The sequence below is a fragment of the Macrobrachium rosenbergii genome, chromosome 55, assembly GCF_040412425.1.
Source record: "Macrobrachium rosenbergii isolate ZJJX-2024 chromosome 55, ASM4041242v1, whole genome shotgun sequence".
Taxonomy (NCBI): domain Eukaryota; kingdom Metazoa; phylum Arthropoda; class Malacostraca; order Decapoda; family Palaemonidae; genus Macrobrachium; species Macrobrachium rosenbergii.
This window is the reverse complement of record NC_089795.1, coordinates 74595163-74617662: the sequence shown is the minus strand read 5'-3', so window position 1 is coordinate 74617662 and position 22500 is coordinate 74595163. Positions and strand designations below refer to the sequence as shown.

The window sequence follows — 22500 nt, the reverse complement described above, 5'->3', positions numbered from 1 at the left end:
AGGAAAAGGGGAAAGGAGTTGATGGAAATGTCAAAGATCGGTGATACAAGAAAATAACTGTCAGCAAAGTAAACACGCCGAGTGATTGCTCGATTTAACAAATCACCGTGGAAGCGGGCCGGGGAAGGAGGGTTTTGCTGTTGTAAAGGGTCCTCAGAAAGGAGACTCCCTCACGTCAACGGAATAGTAACCAATGCAGTACTGAGGAAACAAATGGCCATGGCCCCTTCTGGCAGAGTGAGTAGGAAAAAAATAGTGAAAATGTAAACCCTGGATGTCGATAAAGATATATATATTTGAGATTCATTCCTTTCGAGAAGGGAAACGCAAGCAGGAAGCGTTTGGAAAATAGAACAGTTTTTCAAAAATAACAACTGTGCAAATGATTTCTCCGATACCATTGCTAGAGGAGGAAGTTAAAACTCATTTTCATTAAACTGATTAGAGGTTATTGATATTTGCGTAATAACTGAGAAACCTAACTTAATGCGATTCATGTTTGTGATGCGGCAGTTATTAACGAGATCGGAAATTACTGTTATCAGTGAAGATAAAAAATAAAACAAGCATCCACAAAAGAAGTATTTTTCAGAAGTAAATACAAATGCAGACAAATTTGAAAAAAAAAGTATACTAATTTTAGAATGAAATTTTATACAAAATATTCCCGTCTATGATAACGACCCAAGAATTTGTAAACTACTGGAGGCCTATCCTGGCACAGTGACCTAGTTTCATAACATTTTATTATCCATGACGCTGGGTGTTAGGCCTAATGTCGTCGTATCTGTGTGTTTGAGCAGCGAAGTGGAGTAAGGTGGAGAAGCCTTAGGCCTAAAGTAGTCAAAAGCCTAAAGGAACATCTTTGTATCGGAAGAGAGTGTCGTCTTGGTGTAATGGGCTCTTAATTTTGTGTGGTTGCAAGCTGGGTGAAAATGTCTTTGATAGCTACGGTTGTTCTTCTTTGAATGACCTTTAGGTATAAGATTATTTACTTTTTTTTAAAGCTATTTTAGATAGTAGATATTTAATCGTAGCTTTTTCTAGTAAGATTCTTAAAGAGTTAAAGAGGAGCCTGTGTGACCACGAGGAAGGTTTTCAGATTCATATTATCTTCTTTCTGTTAATCCGTGCCTATCCTGTAGGGGTTAGTGCCGCCAGTGCACCTCATGCAGTGCACTGTAGGCATTACTTAAGGTTCTTTGCAGCTTCCTTTCGGCCCCTAGCTGCAACCTCTGTCATTCCTTTTACTGTACCTCCGTTCATATTCTCTTTCCACCTTCTCTTAACAGTTTTTTAATAGCTCAACTGCGAGGTTTTCCTCCTGTTACACTTTTCAAACCTTTTTACAGTCAGTTTCCGTTTCAGCGCTGAACGACCTCATAGGTCTCAGCGCTTGGCCTTTGGCCTAATTTCTGTACTCTGTTCTACTCTATTCTTTAATTCGTGCCTAGGGATTCATGAAGGAGAATTAATTTTGGAGGTAACTGTACATGGGTTGAACGTAGCAGTGGTTTTTCCATTCTTTCATTTGAGTTTTAAAATTATTATTCAAGTTGATGGAACGCTTATTGGTGGTCTTCAGTTATAGCAAACAGGCAATAAAAATTTGAAGGGGAGGATATCAGTAACAACAAAAGATAAACAGTAGCAAGAGTGAGGGACAGCGAAGGGAGTTCTTGACAAACCCCTTGGTTTGAGCTATTGAGGCTGCGTCATTAGACTTCTTTATGGGCGTAACAAACTTCATGTACAAAATTTTATGTAGAATCAACATAAACAGCACCCTAGGCTTTACCATGACCAGGTAAACTGTTCGTCCCTGTTTTGACGAACTGACGTATCCCATTTTTTTCAAGTTTTTGAGTTTTCCTGACAAATGTCTCGGTTTTAATACTCCATAACGTGAAAATATCAGCAGTCTGCGTTGTCAGAATTTCCAACAAAATTTACACAAAAGATGAGCTAATTAGAAGCTCTGAATAATATAAAAATCTTTGAAACCTACTTTCTCAGAACAAGGCAAAAATGGCTTACGCCAGTTCGTCAAGCTAGGGACGAATTAACACACTGACTCGAACTATGTGGATTAACTAAGAATGTTTAAATATAACTGAATATAAATTTAGAATGTAAATTTTTGAAGACAGAAGAAAATGGTGCAAGCAGCTGTTTATAAGCAAGCTTCCTGTGAAATAAAACACTTATGTTTTCATGACTGTGGTCTTGGCTGGTAAACAACGAAAGAATAGTGACTAGGACCAAGGAGCCACCAGAGAGGTAGAAAGTAGACACCGACTCTGTTGTACATATGCCTGACGAATTCAAATTGTTGTACTTAGTATCGATATCAATTTATTACCTCTCTGATGACGTAGTGGTCGTAGTCAATATACTTTCGTTGTTTCCCAACCAGGCGGCAGTTCGAATCCCACTGGTGATGAAGGACTTATCACTTATAATTCCCCTTAGGCTTAAGTTATTCCCGAGGTATGGTGAATTGAATATTAAACGAAATGTGTGGCCTAATACCTGTGAATGAAAAATGTCCTGGTGTATATATAATATATATATATATATATATATATATATATATATATATATATATATATATATATATATAAAATATATACAGACATATATATATATATATATATATATATATATATATATATATATATATATATATATATATGTATACACCTGAGGATTATCAGTATATATATATATATATATATATATATATATATATATATATATATATATATATATATATATATATATATATATATATATGTACACACCTGAGGATTATCAGTTTTGGTTTTCAGGATTTCCAGCAAAAACAATTGGATGAGCTTGGTACTATCATGCCAAACTGCAGTCTGGCTGTGGTCCATAACTCACTGAATTTGCTATCAAATACAATGGATTTGTCAGAGACGACATTGCCCACCCCAGAAATTAACACAACTCCTTCCTTGACATATATATATATATATATATATATATATATATATATATATATATATATATATATATATATATATATATATATATTATATACTCATATATATATATATATATATATATATATATATATATATATATATATATATATATATATATATATATATATATATATATATATATATATATATATATATATATATATATATAATGTATGTATGTATGTATATATATCCATCCATCCTACCAATCGAAGGAACACAAATTCTCACATTGTTAGCATTCGAGATCAAACGGCGCGGATATATTACCACCGGAAGTTCACCTTTGTCCTTCATATTGGGAAAGTTTCCTTTTATTGCATACCTCTTGCGATGAACTTCGTAGACGGAGAAATACGAGCAAGAGTTTGGGAACTGAAGTTGAAATTGGCAATCGACACACGAGTCCCGGACGAGTTGGTACATCCGCTTGATGTATTTTGATCAGCCTTCGTTGGCAATACGTTGATTTATATTGGATCTTCGCGATCGGGAAGGATTCGAGTTACGCAATTCCACGGACGTTTAGCGTCCTTGGAGCCATTTATTGCTTTGCCTTTCGTTGTTTTTGAAGAGTTTAATTATCTATCGAAGGCGTGTCCTTGATACCGCTTTTTTTTTTTTTTTTTTTTAAGTTCTTAAAATAATAAACATGAGTGGCTCGCATTCTTCTTCTTCGTTTAATGTGTTTTTTCATATGGGGTAAGCACGATGCCTTCTTTTGAAGGACTTTGATTTGGCGTTGGGGTAGGCCGTAGCCTCGATCGGCTGCCCTGCCTGACATCGCTTAGACCCCGGTAGCACATGTGTATATGTATCGTACCAAATCCCCAGCTCCCTTTCTCCCAGCAGCGAGGAGACTTGATCGGTTAGGCCGACAGTTATGAGTGGCTCGCATGTCAACACAAAAATCCGGAAGAAAGTAAAAACCGATATTTTAAAGCCTCGTGTGATGTAGATAATCATATGCTATAGTAATTGGCATATTAGGGATGAGCTGCATTGACACATTTTTAGCGTAATTCCCACTTTTTTAAAATACCTTTTTTTGTAAAAATTCTTAAAATCATAAAATGAGTGGCTCTCATGTCAACATGAAATCCGGAAGAAAGTACAAAACGATATTTTAAAGCCACACGTGGTGTAGATAATCATATGCTATAATAATTGTCTTATTACAGGGTTGAGCTGCATTGACACATTTTGAGCGTAATTCCAGTCCTGTTGTATAGAAGTTAATATATACTTTCTCCATAATGCAGCTAGTCTGTCAGAAGTTCGGTTGCCAATATCGTTGATTAAATTTGTAGATTTATTTCTACGTCATTTTAGTTTATGATGCATCACTGAATAGACGTGAAAGCATTAAAAATCTTTAAGGTGGCTCAATTTCAGTGCAAAAGTAACATACGTAACAGTGTACTTGTTAAGTAATTTTGCCCAGCACGAAACTATCATTAGTATAAATGAAGTTCTTCACTTTTTAAAAAAGAAAATCGGCCCTTTTAATTATAATCTCTGGGAAATGTACAAATACACGGGATTATTTCTGGTTGATTAAGAAATTATTTATGAACGTTTTTTACACACATTTTTGGTAGCTAAACTTTCGAAGTGAAAAAAGTACCCCGTGTGATTTGGTACCTATTGCCTCTTCAAGTAAAATTCAGTCAACTTGATTCTTTTCCAACTTGTTCATGTTTCTTCAACGAATGCTATTTGAGTGGTTGGTTCGTCGTACAAGTTTTTGTTTTTTTTATTGCTGTTGGAATAGCTACAATCCTTGTATTCACGATCCGGAACAAGTGAATGGAATGACCTTTTTCTTGATTGGGTTCTTATTTGGAAGGCAAAATGGCGTTCGCGAATGGGAGAAGTAAAGATATAGTAGTCTTACGGTTTCAAGAACGGAAAGCCCTCTTCGTTAAGTTTTTGGGTTGCGCAGTTACTTATATTTTGTAACTATAGTTTGTGCATTACTGAGTGATGAGTATGTACTTTAGTCGATTGCGTATACGTGTGTTATGTGAAACAAACGGAAATGAATGTCACCAAGTGAAAAATGAGAGGAGAGGGAAACAGGTTGGTGATTGGTATGTCGATCATCCACCCTCCAATCATCAAACAAACCAAATTGCAGCCTTCTAGCCTCAGTAGTTTTTTATTTTCTTCAAGTTAAGGTTAACCTTAATCGTGTTCTGGCAACTATATAGTATATGCCACCACCGGGCCGTGGTTAAAGTTTCATGGGCCACGGTTCTTGCAGCATTATACCGAGACCACTGAAAGACAGATCTATTTTCGGTGGCCCTGATTATACGCTGTAGCGGCTGTACAGAAAACTCGATTTCGCCGAATAAACTTTGCATTTTTTACTTGTGTTGAAGGTGAAAATAAAATAATTTAGAAGTAATTCATGCTTGGATAGTTTCCTTTTAACAATTGTCGTAGATGTTTGTGCGTTCCAGTTGTCATTTCTTTCTTCTCTGAGAAAACTATTTAACTGACCGTCTGTTTTGCGTCCAGGTAATAGACCTGCAGTAATGTTAGAACAGCCTCAGTCTTTGCTTCATCAGAAAAAAAATTTGGGTTCTATGTAAGCAGGGAGCTCTGCCATACAAACATTTTCGTGCCTCCAAATATTAAATAATAAATTACTCACAAATATCGAATTCGCTTTACCTCGGGGGATAACTTTCACCAAAAGGAAGCATATATATTTGTGTTTATCCTTACTAGAATTCAAACTAATGCTCTTTTCAGGCGGTGCGTGGGTAACAGGGACTTTATCCCCACATCACTTGGGAGAGTGAGAACTGATCCTTTGTCACTAATTTTATACCTATCTTTTTTATGACTGTAACATGCCATTTTTGATTGATACATTGCTAACTGTTACTCTCTCTCTCTCTCTCTCTCTCCCCCATTATATATATAGGTGTGTGTGTGTGTACACATCCATGTACACGGAGAGAAAATGGTAAATTAGTTTACTATGATAATTATGATTTCAGTAACAAAAATATGCTGCTCGTCATAACTGAGAGAAAAATAGTTCTGTTCCTATGGATTCTGTAGATGAACGAAATCATATAAGCAATAAATCTTCGATGGGTCATTTCTTTTTCATGTTTGCGTAGACTCTCTCAAGACTGCGCGTTGTACGTCATCGTCCAAGAAACCAAGTCGTGGGCGGTGTCGGGAGGAGTGGGAGGTGAAGCCTTCCATATGGCCGGATGTAGAAATATTGGAGCAACAAATAACGACTCGACTAGCGAGACGCCTTTTCCCTGGAACGCCGCCAAGGCGCGCGCGTATAACCACACAAACATTTGACCCAAGAAGCCTCTTTCCATTTACTGAATGGATCGGGTCCTTCCCCGGGAGGAGGGACAACGTACCGAGGCTTGGGGGTGAGGTTGGAAGTCGGAGGAAATGTAGAATTGAAAGTAAATCCCGTCCATTTGACAAGCAGTAGCAACATGGATGACCGCACTCATACCATTGCGAATGGGCAGAGAGAATTCGTGCACTCCACAGACTTTCTACTTCTTTTTTCTCTCTTTTTTCTGCGTCTTTTGCGTTGAGAATAAAGGGAAACCAATATAATCCTTTTAGGCAATTGAACGAGGTCGAGATTTGATAAAAACCGGGGAGGGGGAGAGAGTGGTAGGGGTTCCGCCAATAGAGCGGAGTGGACGTTTATCGAGATGGGGGAAACTAAAATTGGTGTAAGGTGGCTTTTTCTTCCTTTAGCGGGTTAAGCCTCTGAATAGCATTGGTTAGTCCATTAAGGGAACTAGAAAAAATATGCTCTCAATCTGTCTCGAAGCGGAGAATTGTAAGACTGATTGTTTTATTTTTTCTCTTCTACCAGATGAAGAGGAACGATTTGGGCCCGTTCCAGGATTATCCAATTCTGTGTTGATCTAAGCAGTTAATTATGTACCTAGCTGTTAGTCAGCCGGTGTGAGTCGCCGCTGGATTGGAGAGAGAAGAGAGAATAAAATTTTAGACGAGTGTGCATTATTATGTCAAATTGTATAGCATCAAAATAGGAGAGCCTCGACAAGGTAGCGCCTATCTGCGGGGTGAAATCATTCATAAAATTCTCTCTCTCTCTCTCTCTCTCTCTCTCTCTCTCTCTCTCTCTCTCTCTCTCTCTCTCTCTCAGAGAGAGAGAGAGAGACGTTCAGTAAGTGGTTTAAGACGTTCGTTTTTTATATGGCTAAAAATATAAGGGATGACAAAGAATTGTTTAAGATAGAAATAATTTATTACTGAGAATATTATTATTCTTAGGAACAAAATAGATTATTGGGTTTTTTGACGTCAGGTGAAAAGGACGGAACAATAGCAGAAAGTGGAGATAGAAAGCAAGTATTTGAGACATTTTCACGAAACAGCGGAACTCAATTGTTTGTTTACTTGTTTATTATTTGAAGAATAAAAATCATCGTATTTTAAAATGTTTAAACTTTATCATTCGTTACAGAAACATAGGAATGCAAGAGAACAAATGAGCACTTGGTTTACGTATTTATGCATAGTCATTTATTTCTTTACTTTGCAATTATAGGTTATTCCAGTATTTTCAGTATTTTTAAGGTCTGGCGGTCTAAAACCAAATGTGAAATTATAGGCAAATAAATATCAGAGTTCGTTACAAAATTATGTCGAGGCTACGTTAATGAGCTACATTATTATACACTCGCGTGTATTTATTTTACGTTGTTATTCAAGTGATAAGGTTATACATCATGTATATCAGAAGTCAAGTCACAGAAACAGTGTGGTGGTGTTAAGAAAACCCATGTTTGGAGTGAAGACCGGTTGTTTCAACTGCGACTGTGCTGAATAAGCTACAGATTATATATATATATATATATATATATATATATATATATATATATATATATATATATATATATATATATATATGTATGTATATATATATATATATATATATATATATATATATATATATATATATATATATATATATATATATACATTACATGTGCTGTAAGCTTATGGGGTTTGTTATGGGATATAAGTTCGTCCTACCGTATATATTTTACGTGTGTGTGTGTGTGTATATATATATATATATATATATATATATATATATATATATATATATATATATATATATATATATATATATATATATATATATATGCATTACCTGTGCTTTAAGCTTACGAGATTTTGTATGGAATATAAGTATGTCCTGCCGTATATGTTTTATATTTTTGTTATCGTTTTTTAATAATTTTCGGAATGAAACCTATTGCGGTAAACACTCCTCAATAAAAAGATACTATCTCCCTTTTGATGCTCGTTAGTGAATACCTGAAAAGGCGTGAAGGATAAATATCCTAAGGATCTCATTAAATCCTCAGGCCATTCATGCCAGTGAACTTGAAGCGTTTTTCCGCCTCTTGAGGAAAACATTCCTGCTTGAGAGATCTCGAGGTTATGCTAAGATGTAAAAGCGTTCTCTGGAAGGTTTCCATTAGATATGTTGTTGTGAAAAAAAAGTGTTATGTAGTGTGTTTGTTTTGTTCGTTTTGCTTAACGGCTTTTTTTTTTTTTTTTATGATTGCCGTCACACCTCGGTTAGGAGATGCAAAAGAAAAAAGTTTTAGAATTTCAAATGGGAATTTAAAAGTTTTATTTTTCTTTTGTCTCGTGTCCTTGTCGCTTCTATATTTATTTCTTATTTTATGCAGCGTTCTTCATTATCAATAAAATCGCCTTTTTTTAAAGATGTTCATTGACTAAATTGAGTTCAGGTATTGTGAGCAAAAATTTACCCATTAGAGTTTTTAATGCGCTAAATTGACCTCATGTCATTTTGAATATGTATAAACGCAGCAATCAAATGCAAAGCTCTCCCGTGTGTCGAATCCTTAGTTGCTTTCTTAATCCTGCACAGAACGTCCATGCTTTCAGTTCTGTATAGCCGCAGTTAAGTGGTCCTGGATATGCCTCTGTTCTCGATCATTTCGAAGGTGTTTGAGAGTCTAATTAAGCCCGGGCAAAACCTCCACTGACTTAACTAATCTTCTTGTGAAGGTGTGAGTCTTGAAGCAGACGTGAACAACATTCGACATGTGAAAGTGATACTTGAGGATGCGATAGGCTATAGTCTTCTTGCGGATACGTTTTTTTTTATGTCGAAATAAGCAACAGTCTAATTGTGAATGTGGCATTTTCCTGCTAGACCGAAATTCAATTGCTAGTTCCTTTTTATTAAAATCTTCCCAAAGCGTCACGTTTATAAGGAATTTAGGTATCGATAAATTTCTTTATTCTTTTCTCGCTTCATTTACCTTCCCGTAGGGGGTTAGTGCCGTCAGTGCACCTCGTGCGGTGCACTGTAAGCATTACTTTAGGCTCTTTGGAGCGTGCCTTCGGCCCCTAGCTGCAACCCCTTTCGTTCCCTTAACTGTACCTCCTTTCATATTCTCTTTCTTCCATCTTACTTTGTTCCCTCTCCTAACAATTGATTCATAGTGCAACTGCGAGGTTTTCCTCCTGTTACACCTTTCAAACCTTTACTGTCAATTTCCGTTTCAGCTCTGAATGACCCCGTGGGTCCCAGTGCTTGGCCTTTGGCCTAATTTCTGTATTCAATTCAATTCAATCCGCCTTATTTACTAAGATCTAGTGACTGGGACCTTAGTAGGCTGAGGCGTTCAGTGGAATTGTGGTTGACTTTAACCTCAGCTGATTGTTCCAGACTGAAAGGATGCCTAGTGAAATTACTTCTGTGTTGGCTGTTTTTCTGCTCTCTTGTGCGTCGCACTTACCCATTGCACTTTTGAGGAAACCTTTGCATGCTATTTTATTTACGTAATATTTTTTTACAATATTTACTTTAGCCTTAACATTTCATGACCACTGTACGTTTCTGGCCATCTCTTCATCTGCATCATTTTTATTTGATTTTTTCTCATCTAAATATGAGAGAATGTGCGTAGTGCTCATATACAATTTCCGGTGAGGTAGGTAGCTCTGAAAAGTATATACAGTAATAATAATCGACCACCTAATTTAAGCTTTTCCAGTTAACACTAAAAAATGGGTCTGAGAAAAAACTGCCAACTAATGAGAAGTGTGGGGCGGATGGAATGGCTCCCTTGAAAAGAAAAAAATAAGATTGTTTGTCTGTTGACCTTATCCGTGGATGAGTTACTTGGAATTTAGACAAAATATATATATATATAGTTTTTTCACATGCACCAGGACACTTTTATACTCATAAACATTGTCACAAATTTCGTTTGTATTATCCAGTTCACTATACCTCGGGAATAACTTGCACCTAAGGATTATTCACGAGGACTAGTGATTTGGGTATTGAACGAAATTTGTGGCTCAAAACGCACACATATATGTATATATATATTTGTTTGTGTGCGTGTATATATATTATATATATATATATATACTTTATATTATATATATATATATATATTAATTTTTCAATTTTCATTTTTATGCATATACGCATGTTGGTATATATTTCTTCATCGATTTATGTGTGTAACTTCTATTGCCCTCACTACTGTAGCGTTGGTACCTTGGGCTGTAGGTATAGTGGCTGATGCCAGCCTCTCTCGCCAATGGCCTTTGACCTACCAGGAATTAAGATAGTTCGAGCATCTTTATCTCGCTAGGTTTTGAAGTGAAGGATTCTCAATTTTAATAGTTTTTATTGATATAATTTTCTTACTGTCTGGAAGTTTAAAGCCAATCCTATACTTGTGATGGCAGATAAAAGATACTTAATTATAGAATTTACAGTTAAATGTGTCTTGCGTACCCTCCATATGATACTAGATCGCACTGGCGCTCTACCGTTAACCCCGAGGATCAGTTCCAGCTTAAAGGCGCTTTACTTTACTTGACGTCTCCAGATAAGAAAGTCACTGATCCATCGAAGGAAACAATGGGACTCGGGAGAATGAGAGACGTCGGGAGACAAAGGGAGGCTGAATCCGGCGGAAACAAAAGTAATGAATTCGATGGGAGGCGAGAACAAAAGAGCGATGGTCGACGACGATCGTCTGAGGTGGCCAGATACGTTTTTGCTACGCGTCTCGTTTCGGTTATGCCACGATTCTCCGAGAGTTTCAAAGGAGGAGGGTTAGGGGAACCTTCTACCTCTGTAATTTCTATAATCTGGAAGGAACAGCGTTGGAGGTATGCGTGTTAGATATTGGGATAAGGCAAGATAGAATGTATGGCAGACATTGATAATAGTCTCGGTCAGATTGATGTGGGGGTTTTTATGAATGCGAAAGGAACTGGAAGTGATTCATAAGAACTAAGAATATGCAACCATCAGAGAGAGAGAGAGAGAGAGAGAGAGAGAGAGAGAGAGAGAGAGAGGGGTTCTTCCGCCTAGCGTTCGCCAAGAACTGCGAGGAATAATGATTTTCTGCTTTCTTTATTAAAGCGGTAAGCGCGGTCTTGTATTTTTTGTTTGTTCTTATGAGATCCAAAATACTCGTTAATCTTCTCATTGGAAAAGGGCACAAACTCTGTTCATTGTCAGATCTGCAAAGACGACTATCCTTCTGAGATGAAAATGCCAGAGAAATAACTCGTCCCATTAACTTTAATAATAGCTTTCGTAAGGATTCTTTGTATCCGTCTGTTCTCTCGGTCACGATGCATTACACTTTATTATCCAATATTACTTAAGAGTTAGAGAGTGGAACTTTGATTCTCAGGTGCTCCATGCATTATTTGTCCTAAAAGGAACAGAAAACTTTTATTGGTTTTAAGATGGTTACTGCCAGGAAAGGTGATGACTAACATGCTAGTTCCTCATGTCTTTGTTCCCATTTCTTGTCTTGTGGCTACTAAAAGATTCATAGGAAACTGCAAGTAAATGTAACAAAGAAACCACAGTAATAGGAGTTTGAATGATTAATATTATATCAGATGAAGTAAGGAATTTAAAACGGTATTACCATCAAGGTAAAAATCATTTACAACAGTAATTGAAGAATTACAGATTCAAAGTGATAATGCAAATCTTACAGTCTTATTATAATGACAAAGAATTTAACACTTTATTAGAAGTGCAAAGGATTACAGCTGTAATTGAAGCGTGAAGGATTAAAGATTGTAAATTATCTTTGAAGTATATAACCAATTATAGAAGTGTGAAGGATTAGAACTGCAATACTGTAAAAGTACAAAAGAATTAAGACGATAAAAGTCTTGTGAAGGCTTTGAAACGTTATGAGAGGCATGAAAGGTTTTCAACCGTTTTAGAAATATGAAGCCCTTGAACCGATAATAGAAGCAGGAGGGAAATTACACCGATGAGTGACAGGCGGTGACACTCAAGTCGATGAGAAGACTTGGAGACTTATTCTGCCGAAAATGGAAAACTGCAGTATCTGCAAAATTTTCGAAATTGAGATATGCCACCTATTGGGCTCGTGAAACACTAATACACAAGTTACTGCAGTTTCAGAATGAATCTTCCATGCTTTCCACGAGTAATTAGGGTGGGTCCCATTTGCAGTATCTGCAAAATCAGTAGTAAGGCAAGGGAGTATCTACCATTTTTCTCAGTTTTGTATTTTTGCAGATATTGCAATCTTCATTTTAGGGCAGTGCTGGCGTAAGGTCACTGTCATTGCCTTCAAGAGGAGGCTCGGTATCTCTCCTTTAAAAGCAAAAGCATAAAGTAGCCCATTACCATCCAGTAAAGAGGCACGTTCAAGTTTCCCAATGTGCCTCTTCTTTACCTTGACACTTTTGGAGAGTTGCAAAGCGTCACTCAACATATTACACCGTAGGTAATTAGGTTACGCTAATTATTATGAAAATAGAACGTGCAGTGGTAGCTGTGTTGGGGATTTATTTCACAATTACCTGATCTCATTATTATAATGTGTTCATGGGGGTGCCCGTGTGTGTGTATATGTTTGTGTTCTTCTTTTCCTCTTAGTTGGAATGTCCCTAAGTATCAGTATTACAACTTTCAATAGAATTTGAGATGAGGTTCCAGCAACCGACTAAAGACTACATAATTCACTGTATATGTAAACATAGGCCCAACGTATTTTAACCAAACTCCCTATGACGCTCCATTCTTTATCGGAATTCGAACCCGGATTCCCTTGTGTCATAGATGACATATGCAGTATGTATGTATATATATATATATATATATATATATATATATATATATATATATATATATATATATATATATATATATATATATACACACACACACATACATATGGTACTGATGTCTTAATCAGTTTGGTAAATTACATTGATTTCGTATCACTTTTCATTGTATATTGAAGGAACAATTGTTAAGTGATTGCTTTCATGGATTGAAGCTATTAAAATTTATCATTTTCATTTTCCCTATTTTATTTTAACATAAAGTAAAATCTCAAGTGTTTCATTGGCACTGGCTTTTTTCTGCGTCTTGTTGTTTCAAACTTCTCTGGAAGGAAATTACCCGTTTTACACACCTCCGCTTCCATCTCCTAATCCCCCAAAACTCCCTCTACTAATTTCAAACTTCCTTCTTGTCTTGACGTTAGTGGCTTTTTGTTTTTCGTTTTTTTTTATGGCTCCAGCCATGTCCCGCCGATGGTGGGAATAATTTAGGTTTGACCCGTGAATGGTCCTCAGATTTATGGAGTAACCTTAACAGCGTAGGTTTAAGGATATAGCCTTTGGCTCTGTACTCCTGTTAAAGTCTGGCATTTTTTTTTGAAGTAAAGACGTCGTTAAGTTCTCCCTTATCCCCTCTGATCTCCACTCACTGACTTGTGAAGTATTCATAAGGAAGAACACCAATGAATGTTTAGGTATTCATAAGGAAAAACACCACTGAATTGTGAGGTATTCATAAGAAGAACACCACTGACTTCTGAAGTATTCATTAAGAACACAACTGACTTGTGAAGTATTCATTAAGAACATCACTGACTTGTGAAGTATTCTTAAGGAAGAACACCACTGACTTGTGAAGTATTCATTAAGAACACCATTGACTTGTGAAGTATTCTTAAGGAAGAACACTACTGACTTATGAAATATTCATAAAGAAGAACACTACTGACTTGTGAAGTATTCATAAGGAAGAACACCACTGAATTGTGAGGTATTCACAAGGAAGAGCAACCCTGACTTGTGAAGTATTCATAAGGAAGAGCACTACTGACAAATGAAGTATTCTTAAGGAAGAATACTACTGACTTATGAAGTATTCATAAGGAGGAACAGTACTGACTTGTGAAGTATTCGTAAGGAAGAACACCACTGACTTGTGAAGTATTCATAAGGAAGAACACCACTGACTTGTGAAGTATTCATAAGGAAGAACACCACTGACTTGTGAAGTATTCATTAAGAACACCACTGACTTGTGAAGTATTCACTAAGTCATCACTGACTTGTGAAGTATTCATAAGGAAGAACATCACTGACTTATGAAGTGTTCACAAGGAGGAACACCACTGACTTGTGAAGTATTCATCTACCAGCTACAGATCACCAGAGGAAAAGAACAAGGGTGTGGTGAGAGAAAACTTCAAATGGCAAAGAAATGCTACCCTGGAAAAACGCCGCACATTTCAAAGACTGTACAGCGTCGTTGGACCTTGGTCTACGAGATGAGAAACTGTTATATCGCTAAAACCTGAGGCGTAGAAATTGAAAATAAAAATTCCCCGCTTTTGGGTAAGCTGAGTAATTTAGGAGGAAGAATTCTTTTAAAACTGGAAACGCACTATTTATTTTAAAAAAATTATAAATACAAATTAGAACTGTACTTCTGAAGCTGCTTATTGCAGGTATGGTCAGTTCTTAAATGTGTGTTTATTTATCAATAGATGCCAGAGTGGTGCACTCAAGACCAGGGACAATGGGTAGGGGTCAGTATCCTCATCCCAAAATCAATGCTTGGTGTGATTTAAAGTGATTTACAGTTAATGCTATTCTCAGTCACCGCGTAGGTTGCTGTGGCGTGCAAGTTCAGCGATTTTTATGGAGATCATCTTGTTATCTGAGATTGCAGAGACTATCAAATTCCGACTAAGGAACAGCGAGGTAACTTGTAGGCAATTTATTATTATTTATTGCATTTGCACAGAAATGGGAAGATAAAAGGCAATGTAATGGTCTCCAAGTTATTATTTTTTTTTTTAGTAATTTTTAAAAACGTAGTCTTGGCTGTCCTAGTGTTTAGTTAGTAATAAAACACCAAACATTGTAACTATACGTTTGTCTCTCCCCCCTTCCCCTAGATAAGCTAGAGACGCTAAGGTGTATTGTGTCATCTCTTTTTTTTTTCATTCCCTTTAAACTGCCAAATAAAAAAATTATGTAAGACGACTAGAATTTGGAAGAAAAGCACCTACATCAGTAGAATAAAGCAGATATCGCCACATTGCATTGCTAAAGTTTTAATGTTTACCTAGGTACTTTTAAGACATTCAGCTAGTTGCAATAACAGTACTTTTAAGACATTGAGCTAGTTGCAATACTAGTACTTTTTAAGACATTCACCTAGTTGCAATACTAGCATGACGAAGATTTGGGAGGAGGGGGACGCCATCTAATAAGACTAGTACTGATTGCAATATTTTTCTTTTACGGGTAATGGGTGCCTCAGACCTCTGTTACTTTGGTTAACTGTACACCTATACTGTCAGTCAAGAATATTTAATGAGTTTAAAACTTCAAAAGCTGTTAGCGTAGCATAAAACTTCAAAACTGTTGAGCAAAAAGACTAAAACTTCATAAAATGTAATATATGGTATTTCAGCTGTCTTCCTGTCTTTACTCATGTTTCTTTCTCTCTATTTCCTTCTATCTCTCTTTTGGGCCACCCTAACATGTCTGTGGGATTTTTATAAGCCAGTTAATCTAAAAATAATCAGAGTTCCAAGTTATGAAATATACGATGTCGCAAACTGGTGTTGTACGTGCTCCATTAATTTTAGAAACACTGGCTTTGGAGATTCAGGGTCAAGGTGCTGTAAAACTCTGAAATTGATTTAGCCGAGGTTAACTCTCGGAAGTTATGGCGTCATACATTGTCAAACCTTTACTCCTATTTTATTTATAGGGTACCCTGATATTTTTCTATAAAATAAGCGACAGATCTCCGTTATTTTCCATATAAAATATTCGAAAGATCTACGTTATTAGCTATAGGAAATATTCGGCAGGTATCTGTTATTTTGTATATATAAAAATTCGACAGATCTCCTTAAAGATAAGGCCTGCAGTTGCCAATGTCTCTGGTATGAGAGTGGACAGGCCTGATACTGGAACTGATTACACTCGAGAACTGTTTTTTAACAACCCTTCGTCTCTCAGAATCAGTTTTTCGACTTTGAGGGATATTGAGAATACCTCTTGCCTTCTTACTTAAGTTTTTAAAAACTTCAGCCGAGTAACTATTTCCTCATTTCTTCTAATCATATTTTCCCATCTTTATTAAGATTGGGAGTTGTGGTCTCACTATTCCATATCAGTAGCTCAGTCAGTCAGTTCTTTTCTGAAGGCTTTTGGTCTTGTATTGATATTCCCATAATTGTTGCAATTCTCTTTGATTTAGAATACTCATATGTATATGTGGATCAAAACAGTTTTCATGTTTGAGTCTTGAAGCTTCTCTCACTAGTCTAGTTATGTCTGAATGGTTGTCTTCCTAGCCTTCTACTTCCTTCATTTCCTCCCAATCTTTTTGTCTACTCTTGCTCAAGTTGATATCATTCTATGGAAGTAATTTTAAAATTTTATAGTGTTAGTCCTTATGAACAAATGATCAAGAATTCTACTCTGTCGGTGCTGTACCCAGCTATCCGAGAGATTACTTCAAATCTAGGTATCACTTCTGCATTTTTTGAATAAGGGCCATCTGGAAAATTTTTTGGGGGGTGGGGGGGAGCTGGTGGCCTTCCGGACAGTCATTTTTTGTGGCCAAGCAACGCACATCAGCTACCAGTTTTCCCTATTCATTGTGTGGAGGCTACATATTCACAAGGTCAATTACTCAGATTTTCTTTAAACCTTCCCTTATATTTTCCTTTTTTTTTTTTTAATATAGCTTCTCTGTCGTTCATATCGAGAACCCTAACGCCATTATTGTCTAACTTGCAAAGCGTATGGTAATAATATTCACTTTGCTTGTCTTCGCAGTTGTTGGTTCACGTTAATTCTGAAACCTCTGTAATATTATGAACTGCTCTTCCACAGTAATCACAGAAATCGTGGAAAGAAAAATAGAATCATTCAAGGGAAGGCCGGATGTGTACAAATTTGTAAGTATACCATACCAAAGATCAATTTACAGAAGAAAATCAGTTAAAATTCTACCTACTGGTTTTTGATGTTACAGTAAGTTCAGTTCTGGCCATTTTAAAAAAAATAAACTAGTAAAAATTGTTGCGAGAGATTTGTAAAGGATTAGGAAAAGCGACAAAGGATAAGCGGGTTTCGAAGAGAAGATTTTATAGGATATAAATGCAGAGTGTTGTTACACAAAAAGTTAGTATTAACCTCGAGACCCCGAATATTTCTGAAGTATCATTACCTGAATTGTACTATCGTCGAGAGTGCAATTGCTTTGAGATGAAATTGCGTTGTGTACCAGGGCTGTAGAGCTCTTACCGTAAGATTGCGGGCTCCATGGGAAGGTAAATAATCCTTGAATGGTTTATGAGTGTCAGCCATTTGAGGCCGACGATCATCCTTCGCTAAATTCCTGAAATAGAACATTAACATTTGCTGCTGTTAAGAGGGTTGAGGGGTCTGGGCTGCAGAAATTAGTGGGCGTTCAGTCTGCAGTTCCCTCACCTCGTATTATTACTATAAGTAAATGATAATACTAGTGATAACATTAAAAGGGTTTTAAATGTTTGGATTTGTTTTACAAACGAGAAAAAGTATGTTTATGTTTAACGGGATGAGGAAGTTAAGTATATCTAAGTTTAACCAGACCACTGAACTGATTAACAGCTCTTAACGGGATGGAAGTCAAAGACGTCATGGTTATTATAAAAATGGTTGGGGCTGTACATGCTGGTGTTCATGCTTTTTAGTAGGTTCTTAGTGGCAGTGAAGTTGTGTTTTGAATCCGCAGTTTAAGTGTGATGAGAATAATGATCACTTTAAAATTTGACCTTGAAGCCACCCTTCAAGGGAGAGAAGGTTGGAAATTGAAATGTATATATGGGACTAATATATTTTTGTTGTAGCAGTGAAATTTTGCAGGGGATGTTTTCTTTTAGTAGATGTGCAGTTTTGAGCTGATCGAAAACGAATTTCCTCTGAGAGCAAGACATGAAAGGAAAGTAAGTAAAATTTTTAATATTTGGGTTTGGTACAACGGTTGCTGATTACATAAACTGACCTTTACTGCATAGGTTAATAGACTTGACTACGCTTCATAGTCGGGAACAATGTACGGTTGTCATATTAAACACTAGTATCTAGGTTAAGCCTGACCTGTAATCATATCAGGAATTTTACGAAAGTATATTTACATCGTGGGAGAAAAACAACTGTACAGAAAAGCACCAAGCCTTTAAGGCGCTAATGTGGGTCAGATTCTGTAAGCTGGTCTACAGGTAGGGCGTAAATACAGATTTCTAAATTTACAGCTTCCGTCAGATTCATGTCTAGGCTTTACTGTTTTGTAATAAATATTTTTTCATCAACTTCCTGACATTAAATACCACTCAACTTCAGGGGAATGACAGGAAAATATTTGTTTAGACGTAACAAATATTCATACGGAGGTTTGATGCCAGGGATATTGGGTAGTGGGCTCGTAAACAAAACTAATCGATTGAGGTCTTTAATTTGGTGGGTCCATGCACTAGTGGATGGTTGTTTAGATGCAAAAATTCAAAAATTCAAAAATTCACCATTTCCGGGGTGATACAGGGAATCGGGTATGCAATACTTCAAGGGGTTTATGCTGAATCTCCATACTCACACTTTTCTATGGGAATATAAGACCGACGGTTGGGGACGGTAATTGCACCGCACGACGAACCTGCAAGTTATTCAGATGTTTAAATGTCATGACATATTCCTTGAAATGGGTTGTTATTGTTGGTTTTTTTTTTTTATCTTAATTTGAAGGTGATGCCTCTCCTCCCATATCATTCAAAAATTAATAATAGATACCTTACAGTAATGTTATAGTCATAGCACAATCCCCTCTCTCTCTCCAGCTTCTTCTTGTGGCATTCACAATCTGTCATTAGGTAAATAAACTGGTTAAAAGGATGAGAACAGTAACAAAAGATTCTAGACAATTTATAATTTCTGATTGTCATCACTGAAGATTTACCTTATTTTATTTATGTACTTTTTATGGGTTTTTTCCCCTCTTCACTGGAACTTCATTTTCTCCTTTGGCTGTTTTTAAAGTTTTGTAACACATTTGATATAAGAGCTTACTTTCAATTTTGATGTGGATGATTTTTTCATATGATCATTATAAAGCTTTACTGGCCTTGTTAAGTTCGGCAGTTTCATAGATGCCTAGTGTTATGTATTATATAACAGACTATAAAAATTATGGATTAATGATTGATCTCGGAGATGTCGCTTCTAAAATTAATGTCAGAACAGGTGCAGATACTCAATAACGTATTTATATACTCATATACATAAATACGTTATTGTTTATGAGAAGTGAGTAACCCAGCTTTCAGATTAGTTAGTTCTTTGGGTAACGCAAAGAATCTTTTGTGTCTGTTAGTTGATGAATGCTGAAAAATTTGTTTGTTGAGTATATTGCTATTGGAATTGTCCTTTAGGATATCAGTGATGCACATAAATACATACTTTCAGATTAGTAAGTTCTTTGGGTAACTCAAAGAATCTTTTGTGTCTGTTAGTTGATGAATGCTAAAAAATTTTGTTTGTTGAGTATATTGCTATTGGAATTGTCCTTTAGGATATCAGTGATGCACATAGATATATACGTACACACACACACACATATATATAGATAGATAGATAGATAGATAGATAGATAACAGATACGTAGATATATATGTATGTCCATAATTTTTGTCACATATATGTGCGACTTTTTTGTATTCACAAATATTAAATCACAAGTATTGTCTGATATCGAATATCTATACCTTGGGTGTAACTTATTCCCAAAGTGTAGTGAATTTGATAATAAACGATATTTGTGGCATATGTATTTGCAGTGATAGCAAAATATCTTGAAGTTACTGTATTTCTTCTTTTAAACTGTAAATTTTGTAGTGGTTTCATATTTTAGCAAATGTAGCATGGTTGAATGTTTATTCGATAACTCATATTGGATGCATGTAGCCAGGATCATATTCAAAATAAGGTTTAACGTAAAATTATAGGAGGCTAATTTTTGCGGCTTATTTTTCATGGAATAATGCGTGATTTTGAAAGGAAGTTTTAGTTTTTTATAGATTCGCTACTGCAGTCTGTATTTTACTGTATGTTTTTATAAGCTGTATTTTACAACTATTCAACTTTTGTGAATTGCACGGCCTGTTTCACGCTGCACACTGAAATATAAGTATTATATTGTGGTTTTTATCCTTAGCCTAATTTATCTTCCCTTGTTTTTCTCTAGAGGATTGCAAACTATCGCGAATTAGATCTTCCCAAAGAGATGTATTTTAATGGATTTTCATCCTTTTTTGTTGTTAATCTCTTCCACTAATTTCAGTTGTTAAATCCTGACAGTATACAGTAAAGCTTCTCAGACTCTCCAATTTCTGCCTCCTGATTTATTTCCAGAATTGCACGGCCTCCGTGGCGCTCGAATCAAGTTCGGTCTTTGTATTACAGAAAAATTTCTTGTATTATTATTCACATTTTGTGCTCATGAAATATTGAGGCTGAGCACAGACCAGTTGTATATACATATATATTATATAGTATATATATATATACTGTATATATATATATATATATATATATATATATACATATACATATATATATATATATATATATATATATATATATATATATATATATATATATATATATATATATATATATTTAGGTAGATATGTGTGTGTGTATATATGTATATATATATATATCCGTATGTGTGTCTGTCTTTGTCTCTGTCTGTGTGTATACAAAACGAGCATGTTCCATACATAATAGCTGCCTTTCCTAATAAAGCGCAGGTGAATTCTCTCTGCTGATTGTTAGCCTCGGGGTCGAAGGCGCCCGCTTCTCTTATGTATGAGTTTGATCATGTCCACCTCCGCCTTCCCTCGCTTTTGCATTTCTCTCCTCCGCTGGCGGCCTCTGGCAACCTGCCTCTTTTGTGTCGCTGTGGCCCTGTTGTCGGGTCATTTGGAATTCTTTGATTCCGTTGAAAGATTTGTAGGTTTCGGAGTTGGTGTTGAATAATTTCCGTTTCTCTTCAGCATTCTTTGCTTTTATTGACTTTGTTTTACCTGATGTTAAATGTGACTGGTAATGATCAAATGAGTTCTATTACTCGGTGGGTTTCGGTCGCATTAAAATATTAAGTCTTAATCGTCTCTTTTCTGGAATCACTCTCGTTTATTTTCTATTTTCTTTGTGGTTGATGGCTCTACTTTTGCTATAAACGTTACAATGAATTAATGATTAAATAGTCAATTCTACGAAGAGATGATATTATACATTAACGTTTTCAAGGGCAGTATTATTTCTTCTTGTAGAAGCGTAAGAATCGAAGTAAAATTGATATCACAAATTACAATTTTGAAAATGGAAATGTATAGATATCTAAAATTTGCTCGAGAGTAAGTTGTGGTTAAAGCACTGCACCATTTATTTATCTATCTATCCCTCTCTTTCAGTAGAAGTGAGAAGTAGATAATCAGAGTTAAAGGTAGTGAAAAGTACGATATTATCGTCTTTACTTACTATAGGGATGAAGTAATAGAAATGTTTCATTACAAGATTTTCACACCTACGACTGGAGCTTCATTTGTCTTGACGCGTCGCCTCGATGTTCTTTCTGGGATCCGCCTCTGGAGCTGAATAACCTCATGAATGATTTACCCGGTTCAAATGGCCTGCGACCGCCATTGCTCTAAGTATTACGTCATCACATTCCACATGGCCACTCCGCTTCATTTGAAGCCAGTAATTCGTTGTGATGGCCTCGTAAACGATTGGTTCATTTCATCTATCTGAATCTTTTTGTGACTTCAATTTGTTTGCACTTTGCAGATAATAGTATTTGCAAAGTGCGGTGTCATTGAGAACCCCGTTGTGATGCACCGATTATAGTGTGCCCGTCGCGCGTTATCTTTGCTCTGCTCCTACTTAGCTGTCCAACTTCTCTAACTTTCTTAAATCCAGTTTTCACCTTTCATTTAAAATCGATGCACGGGGAATCCGTGAGTGAGTTCTAGAAATGTAAGTGGGTGATCTCGTTTAATCTAATAATAATAAT

General features: G+C 36.0%; 1 protein-coding gene across 2 annotated transcripts in view; it reads right to left on the bottom strand.

Moving 5' to 3' along the window:
• LOC136835427 (solute carrier family 35 member F3) overlaps positions 1-22500 on the bottom strand; it is a 341991-nt gene that overhangs the window by 155713 nt on the left and 163778 nt on the right. Inside the window, exon 3 of one of the 2 annotated variants that reach the window (XM_067098950.1) lies at positions 19021-19080. The exons of the other annotated variant lie outside the window; for it this stretch is intronic. Within the exon in view, the coding sequence (XP_066955051.1) occupies positions 19021-19080 (60 nt within the window). The remainder of the gene's footprint in view (positions 1-19020; positions 19081-22500) is intronic. 2 annotated transcript variants of the gene reach the window in all.